This window comes from Girardinichthys multiradiatus, chromosome 17, assembly GCF_021462225.1.
Source record: "Girardinichthys multiradiatus isolate DD_20200921_A chromosome 17, DD_fGirMul_XY1, whole genome shotgun sequence".
Taxonomy (NCBI): Eukaryota; Metazoa; Chordata; class Actinopteri; order Cyprinodontiformes; family Goodeidae; genus Girardinichthys; species Girardinichthys multiradiatus.
The window spans coordinates 27,722,175-27,746,769 of record NC_061809.1 but is presented as its reverse complement, the minus strand read 5'-3'; the positions used below and the strand labels follow the sequence as shown (position 1 = coordinate 27,746,769).

The 24,595-nt window shown below is 43.0% G+C and overlaps 1 protein-coding gene across 1 annotated transcript in view; it reads left to right on the top strand.

Moving 5' to 3' along the window:
- Nucleotides 1-65: 65 nt before the first annotated feature.
- Nucleotides 66-24,595, top strand: part of LOC124882787 (acyl-coenzyme A thioesterase 1-like) — a 40,151-nt gene continuing 15,621 nt past the window's right edge. The window contains exons 1-5 of the mRNA XM_047389345.1: nt 66-188; nt 15,175-15,383; nt 17,129-17,228; nt 21,377-21,561; nt 22,453-22,616. Of these exons, the coding sequence (XP_047245301.1) occupies nt 15,179-15,383; nt 17,129-17,228; nt 21,377-21,561; nt 22,453-22,616 (654 nt within the window). The 5' untranslated portion in view covers nt 66-188; nt 15,175-15,178. The remainder of the gene's footprint in view (nt 189-15,174; nt 15,384-17,128; nt 17,229-21,376; nt 21,562-22,452; nt 22,617-24,595) is intronic.

Genomic DNA, 24,595 nt, shown 5'->3' with positions numbered 1-24,595 from the left:
CCTGTGTGTTCTGCTCTGCTGAAAGGTGAAGAAAGGTTATCATTCAGTCCAAGGTTCTCTCCTGTCTAATGTTTAATGAAGCATTCTTTCATTTTTTCCATTTTAACAAGGAGACGTGAGCTTTAGTTGGCAGGTTGTGTGGGTTCTGTGAAATAAGGTGACAGGGACGATTTGCTGGATGTTTTCAGGTGAGTCTTTTTAAGTTCTTCCATCAGTTGTGTCTGGTGAATCTAAAGTTAACGTGGAGGCGCTCAAACTCCAGCTGAAATAATGTTTTCAGTATGGTTGATTTGGGTTCTTCTACAATGCAACTGTGCAGCTATAAAATAAAATAGAGGAATTCAGTGTATTACGTAGTGATATAACATAGATTTTCAATATATTGTGCAGACCTAATTGTATCTAAATTAGATGTTTGCCTAAATTTATTACTCTCTAATATGCTGCTTTTTTCCTTCTTCCATCCTGAGTCTCACTGTTTACAAGGTGCGTTATAATCCATGGATGACGAGGAAAGATTGAAACTTATTTTAATTCAGTTTTATTTGGAGTTAATGTTCCTGGTCGGCATACTTTATCTGGGAACCAACGGTTTTTTGTGCCAGAAACAATCTTATCTCAACACACCTTGAAATTCTTTATACAGTGGACAGAAAAAAGTTTGTGCCACAAAAAGCTTCAGGTTATCAAATTTTAGACTTTGATAACACAAGTAAACAGAAAATGTAGTGTTTACATGAAGGTGTTTATTGTGAAGTGTATCCAAACCAATGTGAAGAATTGGCCTCCTGTTAAATCGTCCGTTAATGTCAGGATGTGAGATTTTGGACTTTGTTTGTGGTTTGGTGTTTTTGTTTTACTAGATGCTCTTGTTTGAAGTTTTGTATTCTTGTTCATCAATTTGTGTTCTGACAATTCTGGTTTCCTTTTGCCTCCCTGTCTGTTCTCCTCTCATCATTAGTTTTCCTCTTTTAGTTGTTAATTACTTAGTTTCTGTTCCCTTTACATTCATTGTCCCTCTTAGCTCTGTTTCTTCTGTTTATCTTTATTCTCCAGTTCCTCCTTTAACAGGTTAGCTTTAGTTACTGTTTACTTTTATTCTAGTCATCTTTTCTCCTGCTTCGTTCTCAGTTTGTTCTTTCAGTGTTTGCTATTGTAGTCAGGGTTTCTTTATGGTCCCCTTTTTCTTAGGCCTTAGGTTTTTGTTGTTTTTTCCTGTTCCTTCCAGATTCCACTGTTTTCCTCTATCTTCTGGTTATTCTAGATTTCTTATGTTTTGGTTATTTTACCGTAGTCTCCTGTTCTGCTTAGGTCTGTGTTTCTCCTTATTGTGTGAATGCTTTTTTTGGCACCTATCTCCTCCTTCATACTTTGTGCTATTTGAGCCATTCAACTTTTAAAATGCTAAAGCTCATTTAGGACATTACGGCTATGACTTTTGGTATTAATACTTTGTATACTTTTTAAAATATTCAGCTTTTTGTGCCGATTTTTGGTCCATTGAAATGAATGAAAAATCATAACAATTCCGCAAAATTCAGCTAAAACTTTGTGCTCTTTCACAGCTTACTACTTCTGCATACGTTCAGCTAGAAACACCATTCAACTTTTAAAATGTTCACAAGACATTAAGCTATCTTCAAATGATTCAGCTTTTTGATATCTATTACGGTTCTTCTACAATTGCGATTCAAATTTTAGGCAAGATTTTTGACGTTTTTCATTTTATAATGTAATCCTATGGCGGAATTCGTCAGTTGGTAGAGTGTACGCTCTAGGTTTTTGAATAACCTGAGAAAGAACAAACAAACTCTCCTCACTCGCTCAATTTTCACTCTACTGGCACAAATTAGGTATCAAAATGTCGGATCCTCTTTTGCGATTCAGAAAATGTCACCCTCATTAATGTGGGACTAACAGATTTCATGCACGATGCCCGGGAGCAACGCAAAGTCAACACAGCCTGAATGGAAAACCTATAGGAATTTCAGAAAAAATCTGAGTAACAAATCCTTAAACTCACATGTTTTCGAATCGCCGCCTCTCCTAAACTGTTCAAGTTAGAGTCATGAGCTTTGCACCAATTAATCTTCACATCTCCTACACTGATTTATGTAGACACATTAAAATATCCAGGATTGTTCACCCGTCCCTGCTGATACCTACGGTCCAAAAATTATTTGGATACCTTTTATCGTTTTCTCGTGAAGTAGGTTTGTTTGAGATAGAAAAATTCACCTTCACTCTGGTTACAAATGGTCAAAATTATCCACTTTTTCACAGGGTCACACCTCCCAGCCAGATTTGTGTAGAAAATTGAGAAGCTCCATGATTGTTCACCAGGGCCTGCTGATTAATACAGTGCATGAATCACATTGATAGGCCTTATAGTTTCCGAGGTATTAGACGTTGTTCGAGAGCATGTTCAGGCATTTTTGTGTATTTCTCAATTTTTCCCTTTTTTTCACCTAGTGTTGTGCCTTCATTATTATATTTTCAACAAAAATTGTTAATATTCTTGTTCCCCTCTCCGTTCTGAGAAAAACGGTCCAAGAATGACGTTGATAGCCCTTACGGTTTCCGAGTTATGGGCAGTAGTTCGGGAGCATGTGCCACCATGTTATAAAGCCAGGCCATGATGAGACACAAAGTGTGGTGCTGCAAACAGCAGCTGTTGGGCGCTCATTAGTTACCATAGCAACAGCAGCTGTTGGGCGCTCATTAATTACCATAGCAACAGAACACAGCTGCCAGTGAACTTTAGTAACCTCTGACAGAGAGTGGCTCTGAGGCTGAGATCAGGCCAGAAGCTTCCATGAGTGATCACAATAAGTCAGTCATAGCTGACAACCACACTAGACTTTCAAAATAAGACCTACACATAGTTTACAAAATAAAAGCCTTTTTTTACATTGAACATCAACCTTCCATATGTACAAATGATTTTTTAAAGCTGATAATAGCATACACAATGATTTCAGCCGAGCAAGTAGGTTGTATATGACTGATGGAAATAACCCAGACTTGAAAGTACAACCCTGCTAGACAAAAATGCTCTACAAAATAAAAGCCTTTACATTTTAAAATATAGAAAATTGCAGCATTAGGCTTCAGACCAATGTTGGAGCTCATCCAGTGTAGGAAATAGGACCAGATGAGCCCTTTGAAATAAGGATTACTGACATTTTCAAAATAAAAGCCTCAATCTTTAATAGTTACTAGGGATTATTAAAGCTGATAATAGCATACTTAATGATTTTAGAATAGCAAGCAGGTTCTATGTAACTAATGAAAGTAACCCAGACCTGAAAGGACAACCATGCTGGATTTTCAAAATAAGACAAAACATGTTCTACAAAATAAAAGCCTTTACGTTTTAAACTATATATCATTGCATGATTGGGCATTACACTACTGTTGGAGTTCACCCACTGTTGGAAATGGGACTATGCTAGTCCTTTGAAATAAGTCTTACTGAAACTTTCAAAATAAAAGCCTCAGCGTTCCATAGTTTGTATTGATTTTTTAAGCTGATGATAGCATACACAACGATTTTAGAATAGCAAGCAGGTTCTTTATATCTAGTGGAAGTACGCCAGACCTAAAAGGACAACTATACTGGACTTTCAAAACAACACCTAGACATACCCTACAAAATAAACGCCTTCATATTTCACACAGCAATAATTGCAGCATTGGTCTTAACACTATTGCTGGGACTCTGTGATGGAAATGGATCTACTTTATCCTTTCAAAATAAACTCACTGATATTTCCAAAATAAAAGTCTCAACATTCCTTAGTTGGGGCCTGCCATAGCAATGAAGAGAGAACAGTGAGTGGCCTGACTCTGGCACCTATTACTACACATCTCTAAACTGGACTCTTTATTTATAGGCGACTGCCAAAGCAATGCAGTGAATAATTTTAAACGGCAATTTCATAGACTTTTGAATATATGCTGTAGTAAGCATTAGCATTTTAGCTCATTTTAGCTTATACATTGCTTTTTGCATGGTAGGTGGTTTAAATTAATATCAGCCTCCATGCTAGTAATAGCCAATATGCTAATGTTATCATTTGTAGCTTCTCTTTCTCCTCTCTTGTCTCTTAGCTGAAGAACACTTGTGTTTTTTAGGCAATTTCTTGTTTGTTTTTGTGTTTCTTCAGAGTATTTGTTGTGAGATCCTTTTTTTCTGAAATTTCTGCAATTTTTTATGTTTTTTACCACTGACTTCAACTTCTTAGGCTATATTTTTGCTTCAGTCTATGCTTTTTCAGCTCATCTATGGCAGCTCTTTCCTGCTTTTTTAAAGTTTTTGTCAGTTCTTGCATTTCAACAACTCTTTCAACAAGTAGTTTTGAGGTAACTTTACATTGTTAAGCTGTTTTATAGCTAATAGTCTTCCTGCTCAAAGAGATCAGATGACAGTTTGTCTTTGCTGTTTCTGCTATTTCTACTAATTTATCAGATTTCAGCAGATTTTCTGCAGTCAATTTCAGCTTGTTTCTGCCAGCTTTCAGCTAAAAAAAACTCAGCTTACAGCATTCACACTGCATTTTTGCAGGAAATGCAAATTTTTCTAGTTGGTTAATCTGTTTCACCTGCTCCCTCTGCCTCCCAGCCTCCTTGTGTCACCTGTTCCCTGTTCCTCTGATTACCTGCCCTATTGTTTCTTGTCCACCTTTGTCTGTATTTAAGTTTGCCTTCGTCCTTTGTTTCACGAGGTGTCGTTATGTCTCTTTGGATTTTGTTCTTGCTCCGGATCCTGGTAAATTCTAGTTTGAAGATGCCTTGTAATCAGGATTATCCTGTCATCCAGTACCTCGCCTGCATGTAAGTGGACTCGCTTTAAATTAAAGGAGTTTTCGACCCCCTTTCTGCTTTTCTCTGTGCTTGTCTGCCTTTTGTTCCAGCCAAAACAACACTTATGACAGTTAAACACTTTCTTTCTAGAAAGCTGAGTTTAGGTTCAGTAGCTACACCCCGGCCTGATTACTGCCTCATCAGTAGAATCAAGTAATCACATAAATAAAGCCTTTCTGACAACATGAAGTAGGCTAAAATATTTCAAAAGGCAACACGTCATGCTGTGATTTTAAGAAAATCACAAACAGGGGTGAAGTTAAAGGTCCACAAAACAGGCAGCATCTGGTCAGTCCAGAGCAATGTGGATTCACGGTAAATCATTGACAGCTCTCAATCTGGAAAGAGTCACTATTCAATTCAGTTTTATTTATATAGCGCCAATTCACAACACATGTTGTCTCAAGGCACTTCACAAGTCAGGTTCATACATTCCAATTAATCCTAACCATTGAACAGTGCAGTCAGAGTTAGTTATTTATTCAAATTGGTTAAATGTTTTTCTGTCTAAGGAAACCCAGCAGATTGCATCCAGTCAGTGACTTGCAACATTCACTCCTCCTGGATGAGCATGTAGCAACAGTGGACAGTCACTGGCGTTGACTTTGCAGCAATCCCTCATACTGAGCATGCATGTAGCGACAGTGGAGAGGAAAAACTCCCTTTTAGAAACCTCCAGTAGAACCAGGCTCAGTGTGAGCGGCCATCTGCCACGACCAACTGGGGGATTGAGAAAACAGAGCAGAGACACAAAGAGAACAAAGAAGCACTGATCCAGGAGTACTTTCTATGGGAAGGAAAAGTAAATGTTAATGGATGTAGCTCCTTTAGTCGTTTCACCTAGAAAGAAAGAACAGATAAACTCTGAGCCAGTTTTCAAGGTTAGAGTCTGAAAGAGAGCACATATAATTAGTTACAGTAAAAGCTCAGTCAATTTCCATGTCTAGGAGAGAGAAAGGGTTAAACACTGAAAGACAGGGCCATGTGGATCATCTGTAGAAGGTGAGCATTTAGTTGTTGCCAGCAGAAGGTCGGACGATGCCCCTCTCCAGAAAGGTGTCACAGTTAGACACAGAGTCAGGCCAGGTGTAGCTTCTAGGAAGAGAATAGAGAGAACAATGTTAAAAGCTGAAATAACAGCAAATAATGCAAAATTGGAGAGTAGTGTGAGAATGTAGCGAAGAGGGTGGTCATTATGTCCTCCAGCAGCCTAAGCCTATAGCAGCATAACTGCAGAGATAGTTTCAGTTCAGATTATTTAGTTAAACGGCGCTTATTTACAACAATGTCGTCTCAAGGAACCCCACAAAGGGTCCCACTGATGGTCATTGTTATACTAAAAACCACAAGGATTGGGATACCTCCCTCTGTCAGGCTAATTTCTAAGGCCAATTTCTAAGGCTTTAGGGCTCTGGAGAACCACAGTGAGAACCATTATCCACACGAAACAGTGGAGAAGCCAAAATTACTACAAGAGCTCATCAGTGACTTGTACAGGAGGTCACAGAAGAACCTAGAACATTTAAAGCTCTGCAGGCATCTCTTGTCTCCATAAGGTCAGAGGTCATGATTCAACAATAAGAAAGAGTGAGACTAGGAAAAATGGCCTCCATGGGAGTGTTCCAAGACCAGAATCACTGCTGATCAAAAAGAACACAAAGTTCTGTCATTATTTACCAAAAACGTCTTAATGATCCCCTCAGTGCCATCTGAGGAGCAAAGGTGCTGAGTCTATAAATCACAAGTAACTGACCTACAGTAAGCAGCAACTTAAAGCAAAAGCCCTTCCACTTCTCAATAGAATGAAACACATTAACTTTGGAATCATACTGCATCTTCTTCACTTCATTGCTTTGGTTGAATCTTGTGACAGACTGTGGTGGAAATCAAAAACTAGCTAATATTTCTGTTAAACAAATATTTAACCCCCTAAGGCTCACAAGCTCCATGCAGGTCTACTAACAAGTAGTCTTCTTAATAGTTCTTCAAGTTCTCAGCAGGTCTTTCGCTTGCTTTGTCTCTTATTTTTAGTCTTGACCATGTTCTAAGGGTGTTTCTCTTTGCTAAGCCACTTAACTCTCATATATGAACCATTATATCTTTGAATACCTTGAAGTAGTCATATTCTGTCTGATTTTTTCAGTCCCTCAAATTTTGTGGAGGACTTCTGGTCCATTCTTATTTCCAACTTTGCTTCAGTTCACTTCAGTTTGCAGACAGTTGTTTCTGCACAGCTCTTTGAAGATCCCACGACTTTCTTGGTTTTAGATTGGACCATTGCAGCATATATTCTATTATTTTTCAGATGTTTTTTTGTAGCGGCTGTGTTTGGTATCATTGTCTCAGAGGCCTCATATATGACTCTGGAATACTTTGGTGTACTTTGGTCAAGGTCCAGTCAATGAATTCAAGAGGCCAAGTCTTATGGCTGCATAACAAGCCCAAATCACCATCCCTCTACCCATTGGCAGTTAGTTTGAGGTGTTGCATTATGGCCAAACATCTCTACTTTGGTCTCCTCTGTCAAAAGGAGAATGTTCCACAAGTTTTCCAACAATTTGTACTTCTTCAGTCTTTTTCTAACCGTCCTGTCATGAACTTCGTACACGTACTTGTCGTCTTCGGCTTCATCTGGGACCGGGACGCGGGGGCAGCAGAATCAGTAGAGAGACCCAGACGTCCCTCTCCTCCCCGACACCTCCTCCAGATCCTCCGGGGGGAGCTCAAGGTATTCCCAGCCTGGCCGAGAGACATAGTCCCTCTAGCGTGTCCTGGGCCTTCCCCTGGGCCTCCTCCCAGTGGGACATGCCTGGAACACCTCCCAAGGGAGGCGTCCAGGAGGGATCCGGTATAGATGCCCGAGTCACCTCACCTGATTCCTCTCGATGTGGATGAGCAGCAGCTCTACTCCGAGCCCCACCCGGATGGCCGAGGTCCTCTGAGATGGAGCTCTTGGGTATTTTGGCCTTTCTCTGAGTATTGCACACTCTGACCTTGAGATAAATCTACTGGGTTTCAAAGCAGCCTTGGGAGAAGGCCAAGTTGAAGTTGCTTCCCTAAAGTAATTGCAGATGTCTTCATCTTGGCATGATGAAATCACCTGTTTTGTTTAGAGCTGCTCACACTCATGATTAGTTAATGAGTGCATTTGATCAGCAACACCTGGCTGTTTTCCCACTTTGGCCTTATCTTTGTGCAGCTGAATCTGTTCTGTGCAAATGTTCAGTTTCTTTGTATAAAAACTAAAGCTGTTACAAGTTTTGGTTAAATCTAGGATTTTCCGCATGCATCTTAACCCTTTCTCAATCATGCATTGAATGAATTGTGTAAATCTCGACAGACCGATTGCTTATTAAACATTATCAAACAAAAACATGCAGGTGCAGCGAGGCTCATGGAGTGAGAGTTTATCACTGTAATTAGTTTTCCATGAGAGATATCATCGGAGCTCCAGCTAACACAAAGGAGAGGGAGTGAGGCTATGACACCAAACTGAAAGGACATTTACATGACTAATCATCTGGGGCTGTCAGCAGCACAAGGGAAGTAATAATGTAATGGCTTCAGATGATAGATAACATGTTGATGGATAACAGGCTGCTTTATAGTGCAGCTGCACATGGGAGTGATTAGAAATGTAAGAAAGAAGATCATTTGCACCATGGACAATGTTGGGAATAGTGGTTGTTGAACAGTGATTTCGCTCATGAAGGAAAAATGTTATGATGATATTACAATCGGAATACAGGTTAATTTTATCATTGAAGTTCAGCATTTTCTGAATAAGATGATAAAGACTTAAAAAATGTCATGTAATATTGATTTAAAAATACTTAACACACGCTGCTTTAAGAATTATACTGAAAGTGCCCACCTCTAGTGGTCAACAAGCACAACTGCAACACCAAATACCAAATTTCCACTATGTGTTGTTGAAGTTGCAGAGCATCAATGTATTTTCCTAGGATGTTATGGGACAGACCAACTTAGTTATACAAAATTGATGGTACATTGCTTTTCAGATTAACTACAAGAATCTTCTCCTCTTTACTAGGATGCTCTTAAATTAAATCCATTTCAACTAATTGCCTTCAAAAGTCACATAATTAGTTTCCACCTGTGTGTAATTTAATCTCAGTATAAATCCAGCTTTTCTGTTTTGGCCTCAGAGGAGAGCATTTATCAGAGAAGCAGCCAGGAGGCCATCGTAACACTGGAGGAGTTGTAGAGATCCACAGTTCAGGTGGAAGAATCTGTTAACATGCCAACTATTAGTTATATGCTCGGCAAATCTGGCCTTAGGGATTATGGAGGGGAGACAGAAAGAACGCCATTAGGAGTCCTGTTCACAGTTTGCCACAAAGCAGGGAAGAGATGGGGCAAAAGTGTGGAAGAAGGCCATACTGAACTATTATGCAAACCCTGTGTGGCAGAAAACTGTTACAGTGAAACGTGGTGGCAGCATCAGCAGGGACAGAGAAGCTGATCATAGCTGATGGGGAGATGGATGGAGCTAAATACAAGACTAGCCTGGAAGAAAATCTTAAAGATAAGATCATGGCTAGGTGTTGTCAACCCCATCATCAACTAGTGAAGTTGAGTGGAGTACTTTCAGAAGCTCTCCTAGACAATGTGAATGCAACACTACGTACAATCCCTACTGAGACCATCACAGAAACCAACGAGCTGATATGCAGTACAGCAACAGTTATCCTTAAAACACTTGTCAACAGTAGAGGCAACCACAATAGACAATGTAGGAAGAAGATCAGACGCCAAAATAATGGTAACACAGAAGTAAATATGCCAATTGTCAGAACTCCAGAAGGTTGCAACCAGCAGGAAGGAATACCCAAGAAACACAAACAGATTCCCATACCAGAGGCTCTGAAAACTGCCAAACAAACACTCCAAGCCTTGGCCACCCAACTGAAGAGATACACAAGGGAGATAGAAGCCAGACAAATAAACCGGCTGTTCTCCACCAAACCAGCTGGTAGTGTAATACCACATGTATGAATATACCAAGGCTGGAGACTCAACAGTACTGGAAAACGCCTCATAAAAACAATGCACAGTCACTAATAACCTAAGAGCAGACCACACTAATCTCAAAGTCCTGTAAACATGAAGGTGGCAAAAGCTGTACAAGGTGAACAACACTCTAAAAGCCTTTGTTGCCAGGCTGTGAAAGACCAACTTTGAAGCCAATGCCAAGGCAATTGTGCAAGTCTAGATCAAATGTGGCATATACCAAGAATATTTATTTTCCCCACTGCTGTTCTGCATAGGCCTGAACCCTTTGATTCAACTAATCAACAAGACTGGGTATGGCTAATGACTCAGAAAATGGGGCCACTATCAGTCACCTCCTATACATGCATGACATCAAGATGTATGCTAAGAGTAAGCGAGACATTTACTCACTGATCCACAGTGAGTGAGGGAATGTTATCCACGCGGAAGGAATTGCACTACCATATGGGAAGATAGCAGATCTACTATATAAGGACTTTGGAATACTGCAGGCAAATGGCAACTACGACAAAGCCACGAGGAAAGCAGCAACGGCCAAATGCCTGCAACACGTAAAGCAAGAACTGGGAAGTAAGCTCAATGGCCCCAACAGCGGAGAAGTGGCTCCAACAGATACCTGGAGAAACACTGGAGATCTCAGTCCAGAAGAGCGCAGTCCTAGGAACAGCATAGATACTGCATAGGACCCAGGTAGAGGCCTCTGGTAAACGACCCGAGTTTGAGATGAACAGCAAAAGTTGATGGAGCAAAGTTGATGTCAAATCTCGGTTTCACCTCTTCTTTCCTTTTTCTTTCCTCTAAGGTCAAAGTACTGTGGGTATTTAAAATAAAATAAAAAAGGCCAGAACAACTCTTTTTTATAGACTTTTCCTTGACTCTTGATACAGTTTTGGCCAAAATACCCTAAAGCTCTAAATTGTAATGAATTAAAGAGGGATGTTCTGTGAAATAGTGTCCTTTCTTTTAAAAATTCATGTTTCCTGTAAGTTAGCAAAGCAGAAACAATACTTCTGATGACTAATACAAAGATCCAAAAAGGGCTGAAGCACTTAGGTTCACGTTTTGTCATGAAGTGGATAACAAAGGACAAGGTAAGAGAAGAAAAGAAAAGAAAAGGGAACATAAAATTAAACAACATCTAAAACTCTGCAGGCCACATATACCTCAGTTACGGCCAGAGGTCCCAATTCAACAATAATAAAGAGACTGGGCAAAAATGTCCCCCATGAGAGAGTTCCATGGCCAAAACCACCACCAAGAAAAAACAAAAGCTCACATTTACCAAAACACGTAAACGAGAAAATGACAGCCGCTCTAATCTTTGGGCTCTCCCAGTATGAGCTGGAGAGTGTTTCTGAGAAGTTGGGATGTCTGGGTTTCCTTCCTGGATCCTATTAACAAGTTACACAATCCTCGATAAGCTGAAGACAGTGAAGTGTAATCTTTGTGTTCATCATACGTTTGGTTCTGAATTTCGAACCGACTGGAAACAACTTTTTAAAAGACCTGAACCATTTCTCACCACATCTCATGTTAGTTAATCAGATTCTAAAACCTTAGGGCTATTTTAGCTTTATTAATTTTTCTAGACTACTATCGGTCGGACTCTCCTCTCCAATACCCTGGCGTAGGCCTTACCAGGGAGGCTGAGGAGTGTGATCCCCCTGTAGTTGGAACACACCCTCCGGCCCCCCTTCTTATAAAGGGGGACCACCACCCCAGTCTGCCAGTCCAGAGGCTCTGTCCCCGACCGCCACGCAATGTTGAAGAGGCGTGTCAACCATGACAGCCCTACAACATCCAGAGACTTGAGGTACTCAGGGCGGATCTCATCCACCCCCGAAGCCTTGCCACTGCGGAGCTTTTTAACCACCTCGGTGACTTCAGCCTGGGTGATGAAAGAGTCCAACCCCGAGTCCCCAGCCTCTGTTTCCACCACGGAATGCGTGATGGCAAGATTGAGGAGATCCTCGAAGTACTCCTTCCACCGCCCGATAATGTCCTCAGTCGAGGTCAGCAGTCTCCCGCCCCCACTATAAACAGTGTTGGCAAAGCACTGCTTCCCCCTCCTGAGGCGGCGGACGGTTTGCCAGAATCGCTTCGAGGCCAACCGGTAGTCCTTCTCCATGGCCTCACCGAACTCTTCCCAGGCCCGAGTTTTTGCCTCTGCCACAGCCCGGGCCGCAGCACGCTTGGCCTCACGGTACCCGTCAGCCGCCTCAGGAGTCCCACAAGCCAACCACAGCCGATAGGACTCCTTCTTCAGCTTAACAGCATCCCTTACTGCCGGTGTCCACCACCGAGTTCTGGGATTGCCGCCACGACAGGCACCGCAGACCTTATGGCTGCAGCTATGGGCAGCAGCATCGACAATAGATGCGGAGAACATGGTCCACTCGGACTCTATGTCTCCAACATCCCCCGGGATCTGGTCGAAGCTCTCCCGGAGGTGGGAGTTGAATACATCCCTGGCCGAGGGCTCCGCCAGGCGTTCCCAGCAGACCCTCACTATGCGCTTGGGCCTGCCAAGTCTGTCTGGCTTTCTCCTCCTCCAGCAGATCCAACTCACCACCAGGTGATGATCAGTGGACAGCTCAGCCCCTCTCTTCACCCGAGTGTCCAAAACATGCGGCCGAAGGTCTGATGATACAACAACAAAGTCGATCATCGACCTCCTGCCTAGGGTGTCCTGGTGCCAAGTGCACTGATGGACACCCTTATGTTTGAACATGGTGTTCGTTATGGACAATCCGTGACTAGCACAGAAGTCCAATAACAAAACACCACTCGGATTCAGATCGGGGAGGCCATTCCTCCCAATCACGCCTCTCCAGGTGTCACTGTCGTTCCCCACGTGGGCGTTGAAGTCCCCCAGCAGAATAATGGAGTCCCCGGGAGGGGCACTATCCAGGACCCCCGACAGGGACGCCAAGAAGGCCGGGTACTCTGCACTACCACTCGGCCCGTAGGCTGAAATGATAGTCAGAGACCTCTCCCCAACCCGAAGGCGCAGGGATACGACCCTCTCATCCACTGGGGTAAACCCCAACACGAGACGGCTGAGCTGGGGGGCAACAAGCAAACCCACACCAGCCCGCCGCCTCTCCCCGTGGGCCACTCCAGAGTAGAAGAGAGTCCAACCCCTCTCAAGGAGACTATTTCTAGTCGATATCTCTCGACCTCCCGCACAAGCTCAGGCTCCTTCCCCCCCAGCGAGGTGACATTCCACATCCCTAGAGCCAGCCTAAGCATCCGGGGATCGGGCCGCTGAGGTCTCCACCTTCGTCCGCCACCCAATCCTCTTTGCACCGGTCCCTCACGGTTCCCCCTGCAGGTGGTGGGCCCACTGGGGGATGGCCTCACGTCTCTCATTCGGGCTTGGCCCGGCCGGGTCCCGCGAGGAGCAACCCGGCCACCAGGCGCTCTCCGACGAGTCCTGACCCCAGGCCTGGCTCCAGGGTGGGACCCCGGCTCCGCCGTACCGGGCGACGTCACGTGCCTCGATATTTTGTTCTTCATGAGGGGTTCTTGAACCATTCTTTGTCTGACCCATCACCTAGAGCCTGTTTGCCATGGGAGACCCTACCAGGGGCATTTAGGCCCCAGACAACATAGCCTCTAGGATCATTTGAGCACTCAAACCCCTCCACCACGTTAAGGTGACGATTCAAGGAGGGGCCTACGCCAGGGTATTGGAGAGGAGAGTCCGACCGATAGTCGAACCTCGGCTTCAGGAGGAGCAGTGTGGTTTTCGTCCCAGCCGTGGAACACTGGACCAGCTCTATACCCTCTACAGGGTGCTCGAGGGTTCGTGGGAGTTTGCCCAACCGGTTCACATGTGTTTTGTGGACCTGGAGAAGGCATTCGACTGTGTCCCTCGTGATGCCCTGTGGGGGGTGCTCCAGGAGTATGGAATCGGGGGCCATCCGGTCCCTGTACGAGCGGAGCAGGAGTTTGGTCCGCATTGCCGGCACTAAGTCGGACCTGTTCCCAGTGCATGTTGGACTCCGGCAGGGCTGCCCTTTGTCACCGGTCCTGTTCATAACTTTTATGGACAGGATTTCTAGACGCAGCCAAGGGCCGGAGGGGGTCTGGTTTGGGGACCAGTGGATTTCGTCTCTTCTTTTTGCGGATGACGTGGTCCTGCTGGCCCCCTCTAGCCAAGACCTACAGCATGCGCTGTGGCGGTTCGCAGCCGAGTGTGAAGCGGCTGGGATGAGGATCAGCTCCTCCAAGTCCGAGGCCATGGTACTCGACCGGAAAAGGGTGGCTTGTCCTCTTCAGGTTGGAGGGGAGTTCCTGCCTCAAGTGGAGGAGTTTAAGTATCTCGGGGTCTTGTTCACGAGTGAGGGAAGAATGGAGCGGGAGATCGACCGACGGATCGGTGCGGCTGCCACAGTAATGGGGGCGCTGTGCCGGTCCATTGTGGTGAAGAGAGAGCTGAGCCGAAAAGCAAAGCTCTCAATTTACCGGTCGGTCTACGTTCCTACCCTCACCTATGGCCATGAACTTTGGGTCATGACCGAAAGAACGAGATCACGGATACAAGCGGCTGAAATGAGCTTCCTCCGTAGGGTGGCCGGGCACTCCTTTAGAGATAGGGTGAGGAGCTCGGCCATCCGGGAGGGGCTCGGAGTAGAGCCGCTGCTCCTCCACATCGATAGGAGCCAGTTGAGGTGGCTCGGGCATCTATACCGGATGCCTCCTGGACGCCTTCCTCGGGAGGTGTTCCAGGCACGTCCCACCGGGAGGAGGCCCAGGGGACGGCCCAGGACACGCTGGAGGGACTATGTCTCTCGGCTGGCCTGGGAACGCCTTGGGCTCCCCCTGGGGGAACTGGAGGAGGTGTCTGGAGAGAGGGACGTCTGGGCGTCTCTGCTGAGTCTGCTGCCCCCGCGACCCGGTCCCGGATAAAGCGGAAGACGACGAACGAACGAATTTTTCTAGAAGTACTTTGAGGCTGTTTGCTGGGACTCATTGCTTGTTTATAAAGTTAGAACAGGAGAAAGATTTGACCGGGTAATCACAATTTTGTAATTTTAATGTAGTATTTTCCAAATGTTCGTACATACCCAGTGCAAAAATGATTATTAAAAAATGTGAGCTAAAATTGTTGAGTTTAGCCACCAAGATAACAAAGCATTGTGTGTTGTAAAGTGTTTGCTGTTCTGTGCCCACTCCAACTCAGGGGTAATAAAGATTGCGTTGGACCCTGACTATGTTAACAATAAAAACCCGGCGCTGCTCTGTCTTGTGTTCATTTCTCCACAGCTGAATGTTGGCTATGTCTCTGAGCTCTCCTCTTCCGATTCTCTCCGTCCACCCCTCTCGGGCTCTGGTGGATGAGAAGTTTGAGGTTATTGTGGAGAATCTCTCTCCAGGATGTCCGGTCACCATCCGCTCGTTGCACCACTCAGAGGATGGAGATGACTGGGAGGCCTATGGGCTCTATGTCAGCGATCACACTGGGAGGGTTTCAGGTGAGTTCTGGTCTTGATCAGTCAGTGGAGATTCTGCAATGGAGGATAAATATGTTCAGGCTTTTTGAATCAAAAATATATACAATTTTTCATCTGTTGGCTCTCTCTTTAGACCCCTGTAATTTTTTCTTTGTTAAACAGAAAATAAAAATAAAAAATTTTATGCAAGGACTCTTAATTTCTCTGGAATTAAAGCAATGTTATGTGATTGCTGCACTGCATTTAAAATAAAAGGACTGAAATATTTACCAATATTTACCAGTTTCCTAAATAAAGATCTTTAAGGCAATGTTTGTTGCTGCTTAGATAGCATTAATACATGTACATCTCAATAAGTAAAAATATCATCAAAAAGTTTATTTCAGTAAGGCAAGTTATTGTATAGCAAAACAAGGCTGAATCTCAAAATATGTGGATTAATTCCACTCAGAATGATTGATTTCAAGTATTTAATTCTGTTATTGTTTAGGATTATAGCTTACACCTCAGGAAAACCCGAAATTCAGTTTCTCAGACCAATAAAACATAAATTTTTTATTCAGAAATTGTGAAAATCTTATGTTCTACACAATCATGTGGAAGAGTGCTGACTTGACAGTTGTCCAGCAGACAGTCATTGACGCCCTCCCGTAAGCCACAAAAGGTCATTGCTAAAGAAGCTGTCTGTTCAGAGCGCAATATCCAAGCATGATAATAGAAAGTTGTGTGGAAGGAAAATGTGTGATAGAAAACGGTGCATAAGTAGGATGGTGAACTGCAGCATTATGAGGACTGTGAAGCAAAGACCGTTTAACATTTTGGGGGAGATTAACAAGATGTGGCCTTCAACCGCAGTCAGAGCTTCACAAGCCACAACACACAGACGGATCCAAGAGATGAGCTACAGCTGAACCTGAGACAGCTGTACTGTGGTGCAGTTTTTAGCACTGTTGCTTTGCAGAAAAATATGTAGTGAGTCAAAACTCATTCTGGCTTCTTTCTGCATGGAGCTTGTCTGTTTTCCCCATGCATACATGGGTTATCTGCTATCCGTCAAATAGTGAGCATGTTTGGTTAATCGCTCACCCTGATTTGCCCTTAAGTATGAGTTTGTGTCTCCGTGTCACCCTGTGTTGGAATGGTGACCTGTCCAGGAAATACTCTGCGTTTTTCCCACTGCAAGAATAATTGGGTATAAAAATGGATGGATTCATGAACCAAGGATGTCTGAAACATCTTATTTAAGCTAAGGAGAAAAAGGCCTGGACTGTACTCAGTTGTCTAAAGTCTCTTTTAACATTAAAGTAAATTTTCCATTTTTTAGGAAATCAAGGTCTTCTGACTAGAAGAAATGTTAATGTTTCAGAGCGGCCCAGCCAAAGTCCTGAATCTGATCAAGAAACTGAGGGAGCTAAAGATTAGGGTAATGGTGAGAAGGTCTTCCAAGCTGAAAGGCTTAGAGCTCATCACCAAAGACAAATCATCAAAATACCAATGTGTATGTTTAGAAATTATAGAAGAAGACTGCACCCATATTTAACATGGTTTAATCACTTTGGAGTTGCTTCGTTACTCTCCTTCAGGGAACATTAGTTATATGCCTATCATTACGTTCCCTTTCATAAACGCCCTGCAGAACTGCCGTCAAACCTGTGTCATGCACAGCATACTAGTGCATCACTTCAAACCCAGCAGAAAGAACAGAACTTATAAGCTGACTAGCAGCTTACCAGGTAAAGGCGTTTTTGTCATCTCTGTTCCTTTAGTTTCACAGGATATGAGTTTTGGAGGAACATACTCTGGGAGAGAGTCCATGGGTTTGATATGGAGCATGCGTCCTGTCCCAGGCAGCCGCACCGGACTCAGGTAATTCAACCGTAGTCCAACTCTTTAAAGACCTGGAAATAGCTCAAATATTACAAGAAATTTAAATTAATTTTACCTAAATTGCATTAAAACCAATAATTTATGTTCTTGGCAGAATTGGAGTTTATTTGACCCTGTTGGATTTCTGGAACAAACCGGGAAATTAAGCATTGTGCACTAATTTTTAGGAAAGTTGAGGTTGCTGGTATGAATGGACAATTATAGCAAAGTTTATCATTATTTTATTGTTGTTACTTTTACAAATTTTTCTACTGTTAGCTGCATGAGAGCACTAATACATATCTTTGGAAATATAATTAAATGCTGTCTATTGTGTGTTGTTTGGTGATAAAATTGTACTACTAATTGTATATGGTGCCCTTAAGTAGCCTATTCAATTATCTGTAAGTCAGTGCAGTCCCAGCCATACAATCTAGTCAAAAAAGACAGTGGTTTTTCAGTCCTGTTTTAATCGCTGTTATTGCAATAGATGACAAAAGATATTGTCACAAACTATAAGACCCATTTCACCCATCCCTATTCTATTTTTAATAAAATTCAATTCAGTGTATTTATATAGTGCCAATTAACGAGTATTGTCTGAAGGCACTTCCAAGTCAAGTACATACATTCAAAATTTCTCCTAGTTGCCAAACAATGCAATCAAGTTCAGTTTCGCTTGCGTTGTGCCGTTGACTTTGTGGCAATGCCTCATACTGAGCATGCATGTAGCGACAGTGGAAAGGAAAACTCCCCTTTAACAAGAAGAAATCTCCAGCAAAACCAGAACTGCCAGAACTAAGCTCTGTGTTAGCAGTGTTGGACCATGTTTTGCTGAATATTGGACCATTTGCACGTTGCTGGACGCCACCAGGCCTTCCGGCGTTTTCGGCCATTTTGTATCGCAGGACTGTCCGCTACTACAAATCCCAGCGGCCACTGCGGCTGATAGGACGGGGCGTCGCGGCTCTGATGCTACAGTCAACTATATAACAGAGTATGAGACGGCCCACCAATGCTTTTCAGCTTGGGACCGAGACGCGGTTACCGGCATCTGAAGCAGCATTCTGGAGAAGAAGTCCCATGTGGATTTTCATTCATTTTCCCTGTTGGCCATCGAGAAAACTAAGCGAATTAAGCTTACAGGAATAAGAAGGCTTGTAAGTTTTCAACTTTACCGATCGAAGACATGTGTTTAACCCGAAAACAAAAAACCATGGAGTTTCAAGGAGATGCAATTTTTCCTCCTTGTTTTTTTTGTTCCAGTCGACTAGTGACAGTCCGTCATATTTTTCACCTTTCTGCCAAGCAGGTCACAAAGCACGACAAACAGGACTGCTTTGTTGAGTATCCGCGAACTCGTGGAACTCTTCCCCCCCCTCCTTCTCTCTCCCTCTGCTCAGAGGAGACATCAAGTAAAATCCGTCCTTTAATTTTTATTTCTTTATTAGAAATAGTGTGGGCAGGATAGAGTAGGTTTTAGTGCGATTTAGAGTCTCCACTTATAGTCTAATGTGTTCTGAATTGTATGTGCATGCAACTTTTTTTTTTAAACTTTTAAACTGCTGTTGAATTTCGGAGGCCGCCGAGTCTCGCAAACTGTGTTTTTACTGTGCGAACACCTGAGCACAGGTGCGCTGTAAAACTGGACCGCTATAATAACCTTATGGTGAAAATCAACCATTTTCTTTGTCTTCAACTTCTTGCTTTAATAGCTTGCCGCCAAAAGTTTATTACCCTTTGTCCTCTGGGTTTACAACTTTGCTTGGAGGAAGTTTATGACTGCCTGTGTCCCGCTGAGCTATACTTTGGGGAGTGGCCTCCCCGAGCTGTAACATTAGAGAGTAGTAGGAGAGAGTAGCAGAGTTTAGGAGACTTTGGCTTCTCCTTGAAGTCGCAACAGACTTCAGTTGAGCTTGAAGGTGTTTATTCTGGAGCAGGGACTTCGTTCTTCCTTTCATTCCAAACTGGTTTGCTTGGGGTAGAATAACAGTTGTGCTCCAGCAGTTTCCAGTTCATTGCAAACTTTAGCCTTAGTGGTGCTTGAATATCCCAACCTTTCTTCTCAGTGGCACAGTAGACTGTAGCCAAGTGGTGACACATCTACAGTACAGACCAAAAGTTTGGACACACCTTCTCATTCAAAGAGTTTTCTTTATTTTCATGACTATGAATAGTGTAGCTTCACACTGAAGGCATCAAAACTATGAATTAACACATGTGGAATTATATACTGAACAAAAAAGTGTGAAACAACTGAAAATATGTCTTATATTCTAGGTTCTTCAAAGTAGCCACCTTTTGCTGTGATTACTGCTCCGCACACTCTTGGTATTCTGTTGATGAGCTTCAAGAGGTTGTCACCTGAAATGGTTTTCCAACAGTCTTGAAGGAGTTCCCAGAGATGCTTAGCACTTGTTGGCCCTTTTGCCTTCACTCTGCGGTCCAGCTCACCCCAAACCATCTCAATTGGGTTCAGGTCCGGTGACTGTGGAGGCCAGGTCATCTGGTGCAGCACCCCATCACTCTCCTTCTTGGTCAAATAGCCCTTACACAGCCTGGAGGTGTGTTTGGGGTCATTGTCCTGTTGAAAAATAAATGATGGTCCAACTAAACGCAAACCGGATGGAATAGCACGCCGCTGCAAGATGCTGTGGTAGCCATGCTGGTTCAGTATGCCTTCAATTTTGAATAAATCCCCAACAGTGTCACCAGAAAAGCACCCCCACACCATCACACCTCCTCCTCCATGCTTCACGCTGGAAACCAGGCATGCAGAGTCCATCCGTTCACCTCTTCTGTGCAAAGACACAGTGGTTGGAACCAAAGATCTCAAACTTGGACTCATCATACCAAAGCACAGATTTCTACTGGTCTAATGTCCATTCCTTTTGTTCTTTAGCCCAAACAAGTCTCTTCTGCTTGTTGCTTGTCCTCAGCAGTGGTTTCCTAGCAGCTATTTTACCATGAAGGCCTGATTCACACAGTCTCCTCTTAACAGTTGTTCTAGAGATGTGTCTGCTGCTAGAACTCTGTGTGGCATTGACCTGTTCTCTAATCTGAGCTGGTGTTAACCTGCGATTTCTGAGGCTGGTGACTCGGATGAACTTATTGTCCACAGCAGAAGTGACTCTTGGTCTTCCTTTCCTGGGGCGGTCCTCATGTGAGCCAGTTTCTTTGTAGCGCTTGATGGTTTTTGCAACTACACTTGGGGACACTTTCAAATTTTTCCCAATTGTTCGGACTGACTGACCTTAATTTCTTAAAGTAATGATGGCCACTCGTTTTTCTTTACTTAGCTGCTTTTTTCTTGCCATAATACAAATTCTAACAGTCTATTTAGTAGGACTATCAGCTGTGTACTGTATCCACCTCCTGCACAACACAACTGATGGTCCCAACCCCATTTATAAGGCTTGAAATCCCACTTATTAAACCTGACAGGGCACACCTGTGAAGTGAAAACCATTTCAGGTGACTACCTCTTGAAGCTCATCAACAAAATGCTAAGAGTGTGCGGAGCAGTAATCAAAGCAAAAGGTGGCTACTTTCAAGAACCTAGAATATAAGACATATTTTCAGTTGTTTCACACTTTTTTGTTCAGTGTAAATAAATACAACTCTTTAAATGAGAAGGTGTGTCCAAACGTTTGGTCTGTACTGTAGATAAATGTTAGTTTTGTAAAATAGTTTGAATGTTAGAATCTGCAGTTTTGTAGAAATGGTACCAAAAGAATGTCCCAACTTGTGTCAATCTATAATATCCCTCCTTAGAGCTTCACAATAATCAGACCAAATGGCTATTAATTAGTCCAATGAGTGCTGTTAAACAAGTCCTTCATGCTGCAAAGAAAAGCCTCCAGCTGATCTCATGGATGATATTTAACTTCTATCTGGGAGTTAAGGGTCTTTACCTCTGGAGAATACCTTCAGCACCACTTGGTGGGAAAAAAAATTAACAGAATAAATTAGTACATTTGAATCTTAAAGTATAATTTTAAATCACAAAAATCCCTCAAACCTTTGAAAATCTTTGCAGGTTTGTCCTTATTCCACACTAGGAACATTGGATTCTTGGAGTCTATCTACCTGAGGTAGGTGGTACTCACTTCATCTGATGTTATTCTGCTCCATTCTTTCTTGGACAGGTTGAGAAAGAAGGACATCACCACCCCCATGCTGGTCAGCATCTCCTTGTACAGTGGACACGAGGACTTCAGGGACAAGAGCCCTTTGGCCTCGATGGTCACAGAGAGGTGGTACATGGGTCCAGGCATGCAAAGGATCAAAATCACTGAGGGAGGATTACGAGGGAGTCTGTTTATACCCCCAGGTAAATCTACGGTATAATTTGGCTAAGGTTAAACTAATTTTTTTTTTTATTCCTGCCAATCATAGATATTTGTGAAAAAGGTCCTACATAACCCTTTGTTTTTCTACCATTTGGACAAATAGATATTCCGTTTCACCGGTTTGTGCCACTTGCACTATGTTGTCAACAAACCTGCTTGTGGTGTTTACAGAAAGGTTCTGGAGGTGTAGTTGTAGAGAGGAGGGTGTCTGGTTTGGAGACCTGTTTATAAGCTTTGGTCTTCCGCCTATATTGAAGGGCTTCACAACCGAGCGAGAAGCAGCCAGGTCATGGTTCTCAGACTGGAAAAGATTATCTGCTTCAAGCCTATAGAAGTTTAGGTATCTTGTTAAAATGCTCAGAAAAATCAGCTGATTTTTAGCTTAGACAAAGACCAATGACCACAAGAAAGGGAACTCAAGACGACTAAACAGAGGACAGCAAAGTTGCTCAGTGTTGTCAGGGAAAATGTTGGCAGCCTTGAGACTGGTGGTTTAGTAATTCAATTCAGTTTATTTATATAGCGCCAATTCACAATACATGTCGTCTCAAGGCACTTCACAAAGTCAGGTACATATGTAATGTTAGCTGTACCAACCGAGCTTATTGCTAGTAAGACTTTCCAGGCATCATCCTCTGGTAGGAGACCCTGGAGCAAACCCAGACCTCAGTGGAGAAACTGTATATCCCTTCAGACCTGGGATCATTTTGTGATCCCCCAGGAGGGGCTCTAGAGGCTCCCTGCAGTGTCCTGTTTTTGATGAGTTGTTCTGGTATAGCAGAGACTCCAGAGGTTGACTTTATACTCAAGTAGGAATTCCCACAGTTTTTCCTTGTATAACAGTTATATTCTGTCTTTGGATTTTCCCACAGGTCCAGGACCATACCCTGGGATGCTGGACCTGTGGGGAGCTGGAGGAGGGCTGGTGGAGTATCGCTCCGCCCTGCTGGCATCTCATGGTTATGTTTGCCTGGCTCTGGAGTACTTCAAAATGGGTCATATGAAGTCAACAGATATGAGTTTCGATTACTTTGTGGTTTGTCAAATTTTTTTATTGACTTTCTCTATTTTCATGTAAATAATAGAGCAACCTGCAAAATAATAGGTTTATCACATTTTATTACGTTTAAACAACAAATTCCAATGTATTTTGTTGTTTTATGCAATAGAGTAACACAAATTAATGCATACTGTCCATGGTTTTCAGGCCCCCTTTACTTGGACACCCCTAACCAATTGCCTGAAGAAACACCTCATTGTGTTTATAAGTTATGTATATATGTTAAGGGAAAATGAAACATATGCACCTCTGCACGATCATAGAACTGTGATTCATAGAATGTTGCTTTTAGAGGACCTCATGATTTTTTCTGCTTTAGATTCACGGATTAGAAAATGTTGGGAAACATTTTCTAATCCTTCATCGTCTAAGATTGCCAGATCGCCCACACCTAGTTTTCAGATGTTAATTGTAAAACATGTTAAAAATCATTTATCATTTTCCTTCCACTTGAGTAGTTCACTATTTTGTGTTTATCTTTTACATAATATCCCAGTAAAAACAATTATTATTACATTTAAATATTATAAAGTCATTTATCATATCATCTGCTGATTGAACAGTTGTCCGGAACACAGTCATTGACACCCTCCACAAAGAGGGTTAACCAACAAAAGGTTATTACTAAAGAAGCTTGTTGTTCACAGAATGATCTATCCAAGCATGTTAATAGAAAGTTGGAAAAAGTGTCTTAGTAAAAAGGTGCACCTGCAACAGTGATAACCGCAACCTTGATAAGATTGTCAAGCAAAATGTAAAAATTTGGGTGAGCTTCATAAGGAGTTGACTGAGGATGGAGTCGGAGCTTCAAGAGCCCCTAAGCACAGATTAATTCAATTCAATTCAGTTTATTTATATAGTGCCAATTCACAACACGTCGTCTCAAGGCACTTCACAAAAGTCAGGTACATACATTCCAATTAATCCTAACCATTGAACAGTGCAGTCAGATTCAGTTATTTATCCAAATTGGATAAAAAGTTTTTCTGTCTAAAGAAACCCAGCAGATTGCATCCAGTCAGTGACTTGCAGCATTCACTCCTCCTGGATGAGCATGTAGAGACAGTGGACAGTCACTGGCGTTGACTTTGCAGCAATCCCTCATACTGAGCATGCATGTAGCGACAGTGGAGAGGAAAAACTCCCTTTTAACAGGAAGAAACCTCCAGCAGAACCAGAACCAGGCTCAGTGTGAGCGGCCATCTGCCACGACGGACTGGGAGTTTGAGAGAACAGAGCAGAGACACAAAGAGACTTACTTGGACTGACTAGAAAAGAAACTGGACTGTTCCTCAGTGGTCCAAAGTCCTCTTTTCAGATGAAAGTAAAATTTGCATTACAGTTGGAAATCAAGGTCGCAGAGTCCGGAGGAAGAGTGGAAAGGACCAGAATCCACAATGCATGAAGTCCAGTGTGAGGTTTAAGTGATGATTTGGGAAGCCATTTCATGTACTGGTGTTGGTCCTCTTTGATTTTTGAAGTCCACAGTCAACACAGCCATCTACCAGGACCAGCAGGACTTGGTACCAACCCACACTGCTGAAGGTAGCAAAAGATGGTTCAATGACCATGGTGTCACTCTGCTTGATTGGCCAGCAAACTAGCATGACCTGAACCCCATAGAGAATCTATGGGAGACCTTTCTCTTGCTCTCGGTGGAAGACACACGCATTTTCTCTCCTTCCCTCCCTGCTGATCCCTGCTTCTGCTTTTGTCTGTATTTTTCTCAGAGCCTCGCTTTGCATATCCTCCAAACTTGTAAATTATGGATTTCGTCAGCTGGTCTCTTAACGTAATTGTTCAAATTTTTTCGAAGGGAAGACAGGGTAAAGGAGAACCCTCTTGTCCAGACGGGACGTTCTTCTCTGGATACACAATGGATTCTTGGCAGCAGTGGAGGATTGTGTGCCTGACTACAATGTCAGTCGCGGACGTGGAAAATGTGTACATATTTG